At 32.8% G+C, this 6,156-nt stretch overlaps 1 protein-coding gene across 1 annotated transcript; it reads right to left on the bottom strand.

The window, feature by feature from the left end:
* Positions 1-251: 251 nt before the first annotated feature.
* LOC105770485 (transcription initiation factor IIA subunit 2) lies at positions 252-2,366 on the bottom strand. The gene is made up of 4 exons (XM_012591703.2): positions 2,203-2,366; positions 1,943-2,083; positions 1,818-1,868; positions 252-638 (listed from the first exon to the last, which is right to left on the bottom strand). The coding sequence occupies exons 2-4, from the start codon at positions 2,069-2,071 to the stop codon at positions 498-500; spliced, it is 321 nt and encodes a 106-aa protein (XP_012447157.1). The 5' UTR covers positions 2,072-2,083; positions 2,203-2,366; the 3' UTR covers positions 252-497.
* Between the last annotated feature and the right edge of the window lie 3,790 nt (positions 2,367-6,156).

The following is a 6,156-nucleotide window of genomic DNA, read 5'->3' as shown; positions in this document are numbered from 1 at the left end:
ACCTCTCTTGTCATTTTTGTGACATTATTGTAATCCGGAATCCGTCAAGTTAAAAACAATTGGCCATCTTATTTTAGTATTAGACGACATGATTGAAACCCACTGCGTAACTTATATGTGTATGTGTGTCTCTTAACATAAATATGAAAATAGAATCCCCAAAACCTATCAAATACATGGAAGGAACTTCAAAAAAATTTTTGAATACACCGATATCAAACACATACACATATCAAACAATTACACCGGAGTTTGAATAACATAGATATAAACCATTCTCCTCATAAATAAATAGGTTCCATCTTTTTGTTCTAAAATTTGTCACCTCCATTATCTTATCAGAAAGAAAAATAAAATGAAAAACAAAGAAAAATTCATCCATAAAGGTTGATGGCTTACAATATATATATATTAGATATATATATATGTGTGTGTCGTCCAATCTTCAGTCAACCATCCCCTTCCACCATCATCTGGCACAACACTGATTTGACATTTCATTGTGAGAGCAGCTTTGAGTCGCATGCTACTATTTTGACTCGACCTACGTTTTCCTGAGTATCCTCGTTCTTAAACAAAGCATCTTGTAAGATGAAGGTCCAAACATTGTCGCAGAATCTATAGGTGTGCAGATGTCCCTGTAGCATTCAAATGTGAATAATGGCTCAGGCTTTGCATGGAAATGCTAGAATGTATTGTTGATTTAAATGTCCCTCACTAAAGCTATGAAAGCCATTAAATAACATATTTATGAATGATAAATGACCAAAACAAGTAGTAACAAGCTTATGTTACTTGGGGACTTGAGTGTGAATGCTAGATACAGGTACAAATCCAACGTGGATATGCTCAATTCTTTTTGAAAATTTTCCATGTATTTGAAGTTCTTTAAGGGTCGTATCCATATCCAAATATACTTTCAAATATTGGTACTTCAAAGAAAATGAAGTCAGAGCCCACCTAGTAGCAGAAAGCTAAAAATTTAGCTAAACAAGAAAAGCACCACAAATCAGAAAACATATTGCTGACCAACCATCAGTTTTCAATGTTTTAAACGAAGTATGCCAAAACCAAAATACATTATTATGTATGATAGAACAGAACTTTACCGAAGAAGTAAGCTTTCAACAAATCTATTATTTCAGGTCCCCAGAAAACGTTTCGCTAACATAAACTAAAATCAAAATGACCCACTTCTGTTTTTTGCTTTGGCGAGGCTTGAAAATATAATTAAGATGTGTAATCATCAACGTTGGTCCTAGAGAACATTTTGGAAATAAGAGCATATGAAGCACAGATATTCCGTCAAGGGAGTGTCCAAGTTTCAAAGACATCTAAGACGACCATGGCTTTCACACTATGAAATACATGTCATACAAGCGAGGATGCGTAAAAAAAAAAACCTAAAGATTCATGCGTTTTGCTTGCTAGTAGTCCCTTTGTAAAGTGCAAAGCACACATATTGAAGATAAACAATAACCGATTACTATCACAATCACGTATCATATATGAAACTCTTGCACCATTAGAATCAATACACAAGCTAGATTTGATCCCCTGAAATACATGTAAAACAAAATACAAGGACCATCATGAATGGTCGCAATTTATCTTCCTTCAAGGATGGGAAGATAAGGGACCATATCAAACTATCAGGTTAACATTAAACTTACTAACCATAACTAATAAATCTAAAACAAAATATTTCACCCAAGTTGCTCATAGAAACATCAGATCACCGCAGAAATAATCATCAACTTACTCCAATCAATAAACACAGAAATTTCGTCTTTTCCACTTAATTAAAATGAATGTACCTTAATGGAAACCTTGCTCTTCACTTGACTTTCCAGGGCTTCAGTCATAGACTAAAAGAAGAAGCTAAATTAATCAATAAATCAGAAAGAAAAGAAGAAAAATCGGGACAAGGTTCTAACAGTACCTTATCGAACTGGACGAGAACCTGAATAGCGAGCTCAGGGCTTAAAGTACTGCTTGAAACCATCTCGTCTAAAGTCTCCGTCAAACACATCCCGATCGTTGACCTCCGGTAAAGCTCAAACGTCGCCATTATTCACCCGATCTGCGCAAAATTAAAAAAAAAAAGATTTGTAAATCTCGAATTTCGAAATCGAAAAGGTTAAAAGAAAGAATAAAGGGAAAAAAAACAATTTAGGAGATGAAATTGGAAGAAGAAATTACGAAATTTGGAGTGAAAGGGATCGCTGATGTTTGGAAAAGTTGAAGCTTTGAAGATTTTTGAGGAGTTCAACGTTCAATTTATGGTGAAAGGGGAAAATAATTTTTCCTTTTGGGCGGAGACGATTTGGGGCTTTTTATACCCTAGATTTTGTAGATGAAGGTATATATAGAAGCGACGGTCTGGGATATGTGATATGACTCTTTCGCCCCCTTCTTCTCTTTATGAGACGGGGCCTCTTGCTCTGATGGATCTAACCCAATTATGGCCCATGTCTTTATTTTAGTTGCATTTTAAAACTAAACTATGTTGTAATTACTAATTAGACTGGAACGACATATCCGTTTAAGTTCAAATATTAGACTAAACTTTGGCAAGTTTTGGATAAAAAAATTAGGTTAAAGAATAAGTTTCGTCAAAAAAATTTTATAACCGTTTAAAATATGAGTCAAATTTGGGCTTAAACATTTAAGGTCATAGCTTAACTCAATTTGACATGTTTTTATGTTGAAAATACATTATGCATATATATAAAAAACAAATTTGCAATAATTTATACTACTATAATGTAAACATTAAAAATATATTTAATTGTGTATATATGAAAATTTGAAAATTGAAAAGAATGTATAAAATTATTAAACATTAAATTTTAAATAATATAAATATTTTATAAAAAATTAAAAATAATATGGGCAAGCTTAAAATAATAATATGGGCAAGCTTAAAATATGTGGGTTTGAACAAGCATAAAGTGGTGTTAATATTATGCATAAGTCTGGCCCAACCGATGTATAATAATTTGGGCAAAAAAAAGAGATTGTAATGAGAATTGTTTATAGTGCTCGACTATTAGGCCAATCCCAAAGACCTGCCCAAAATATGAGAAGATTTGAACAAAAATACTAGATTAGGAAAAACAAACTCGAGCAATATTTTAAAGTATTTTTTTATTTGGTTTAGGCCTTGGGCAAAATATCTCAAATTTATAATTATATATTTATTATGTATACGAATTGTAGTTAATTATTTGTTATAGCCAATGAAGTATCGGTTTAGTTGGCAAAGTTGGAGGCCTCGAATTTTGAATATTCAAGTTTGAGACTCACCGTGCGCAATTATATGTGCGACTTTTCAAGTCCTTGTAATACCCCAAAATTTTTTACAGTAAGATATTATCTTTAATATAATAAAATAAGGAAATAAAGCTATAAAAAGGGAAAATTTTGGAGTTATGTCAACATTGAGAAGTATATTATGACATATTAGTTCAAGAAAGGATTAAATCGCAAAAGTGAGAAAAGTTTTGTTGCCTAAAAGTAAATACTCAAAATTTGAAGGGTTAAAGTGTAAATATGAAAAAGTTGAAGGACCAATGGTGTAAATATTTTAAGGGTGGAATGATCTAGAAACTAAGGAAAATGGATGGATTAGGACCAAATTGAAAAAGGTGAAGAATTTTGAGGGATTAAATTGTAATTTTACCAAATTAAGTGATGACTCAAGGATGAAATTTTAAAAGATCCTAAAGGAAAAAATGGTCAATTAGAAGAGAGAGAAATCTAGAAAATAATGATAATGTTGGAGATATTTTAGATTAAATAAATAAATAAATATTAGTTTATTAATATTTTAATTTAATTTTTAAATAATATTTTATTATTATTTTATTATTTTATTTAGTATATATATATAGAAGGAAAGATGAAGAATCATCATCTTCTCCCATGCATTCCAGCGTATGAAGAGAAAAGAAAGAAAGAAACTTTATTTTCTTTACAATTTGGTCATTTCACCAAAAAATTACTATTTTCATCTAGAAATCAAAAGAATTTCCATATCCATCAAGAGAGAAAGATAATAAGGAGACTATGGGGAGCTAGAGTATCAAGTTAGATTCAAGAAATAGAAGCTGGAGGAGAGAGAAAATCAAGTTAAAGATTGAAATCAATATGACAAGGTAAGAACATCAACACTACACCAAATGAGGCTTTTAGCGGCGTTTTTTAGGTCTTTAGCGGCACTTTTTAACACCACTAACTCCATTTCATGCGCTTCTACAAAAAAATGCCGCTAACGACAACGTCGCTAACTTTTGCGGCGCTTACATAAAGAAACGCCGCTAAAGCTCATGTTCTTTAGCGGCGCTTAGAAAAAAGCCCCTAAAGATCATGTTCTTTAGCGGCGCTTAAAAAAAAACGCCCCTAAAGATCATGTTCTTTAGCGGCGCTTAGAAAAAAAACGCCGCTAAAGATCATGTTCTTTAGCGGCGCTTAAAATAAACGCCGCTAAAGCTCATGTTCTTTAGCGGCGCTTTGGAAGAAAACGCCTAAAAGTAATGTTTATAGCGCTTCTTCAAAAACGCCGCTAAAAGTAGTGTTCTTTAGCGCGCTTATTTCACAAACGCCATTGTTTTGATATGACTTTTAGCGCGCTTTTTAAAAACGCCACTAATTTTGGGATTTTTTAAAATTAAATTTTTATTTTTTCAATTCTCCGCAACATGACAAATCAAAAGCAACCAAATCTAAACTAACCAAAAACAATAAATTTAGATAATGTTTCAAATTAAATGACTAAAATAATATTAATTGATAAATAAAAGTGAATTTATACTTTTCTTTACAAAAGCGTTAAAAGTATTTATGCAACATACACTATGACGGCGGAAGTTGCATTTGAAACATCTTCATCATAATCTGTCATTGTTGAAGTTAAATCGTTTTTTTGCTCTCTCGCTTCTCTCGATACCGCATCTTTTGAAGTCGTAGCTGTAGTTCTTCGTATTTCTTTTGAACCTCTGCTTCTCTCGCTGCTTCTCTCGCTGCGGCATCTGCTTCTCTCGCTGTAGCCTCTGCTTCCTTCTCTGCCGCCTCTGCTTTAAGTTGCTGCTGAAGTTCTTCATATTTCTTTTGAACCTCAAATGTGGTCGCTTGCATCTGAGCCATCTGGTCTTTTAACCTCTGAACTTCAGCTTGAGATTGACTCCCCGAAGCCATGTATTGGTGCGAGCTGGATCCAAAATATTGGGTTGGGCTGATAAAAGATCCTTGAAATTGAACCCGACCATACTTTTCAGGACCCAAAACTTCAGTAATAATCTGGTTATCAATGTCTTCAAGATGAACAGAACTATCACTAGAAGCAATCGCTTCGTACTCCATCTTTTTTTCCTTTAGTTTTTCCTAATAAATAAATCACATAGTTAGGAACGCAATATATAGTAAAAAAACAAATGCAATATAACAATAGTCGCATTACATGCAATGAATTAAACCATTAGATAAAAACACTATAAATAACTAAAACAAGTGAAATCGTATTAAGTAAACGTACCATAATTTCACCAGCTTCAGGAGTCATAGCAGATCCATCTTTCTTCTTATGTGTAATTTCAAAAAGTTGTAGGCGTCCAACTTTTTGACCGGACGACCGTTCCTATAATATAATAGTAAAAATATTATTTAATAGAAAGTTATACATATTTGAGAATATTAAAAAATTAAAAATACCTCCGCCTCAGCTACACATGCAAAACTTCTCGACCCGGCTGTGTGAGTGAATTTTTGTTGCTGCCGGCTGCTTTTTCCAACTCGTTCACGATCCTACGTTATAAAATTTTTAGTACGTAAATAGTAAATACTATAAACCAAAATAATTACAATAGTTTAGAAGTACGTCAGTACTCGCCTTTACGAGAATGCCAAAATCTAACCGCATCTTCCCATTGGTACCTCAACATACCCGTGGGACATTTTGCAATTTCTCATCGAGGGTGGTTTTTGTCTTATAATAATTTTTCTTCAAAGTACTTTTATTGTCTCTCCATCTTTTTCCCAATGCCTTCTTTACATAAGCATCGGAGACCTCTAAAGCAAACCTCGCCTACAAAAAACACAAGTTAATAAAGTAAATATAAATGAAACTATTTCCCATAATTGTTTATGACATTAACA

The sequence above is a fragment of the Gossypium raimondii genome, chromosome 5 (genome assembly GCF_025698545.1).
Source record: "Gossypium raimondii isolate GPD5lz chromosome 5, ASM2569854v1, whole genome shotgun sequence".
Classification (NCBI taxonomy): Eukaryota; Viridiplantae; Streptophyta; class Magnoliopsida; order Malvales; family Malvaceae; genus Gossypium; species Gossypium raimondii.
The sequence above is the reverse complement of the archived record's forward strand: the minus strand, read 5'-3'. Positions and strand labels throughout refer to the sequence as shown.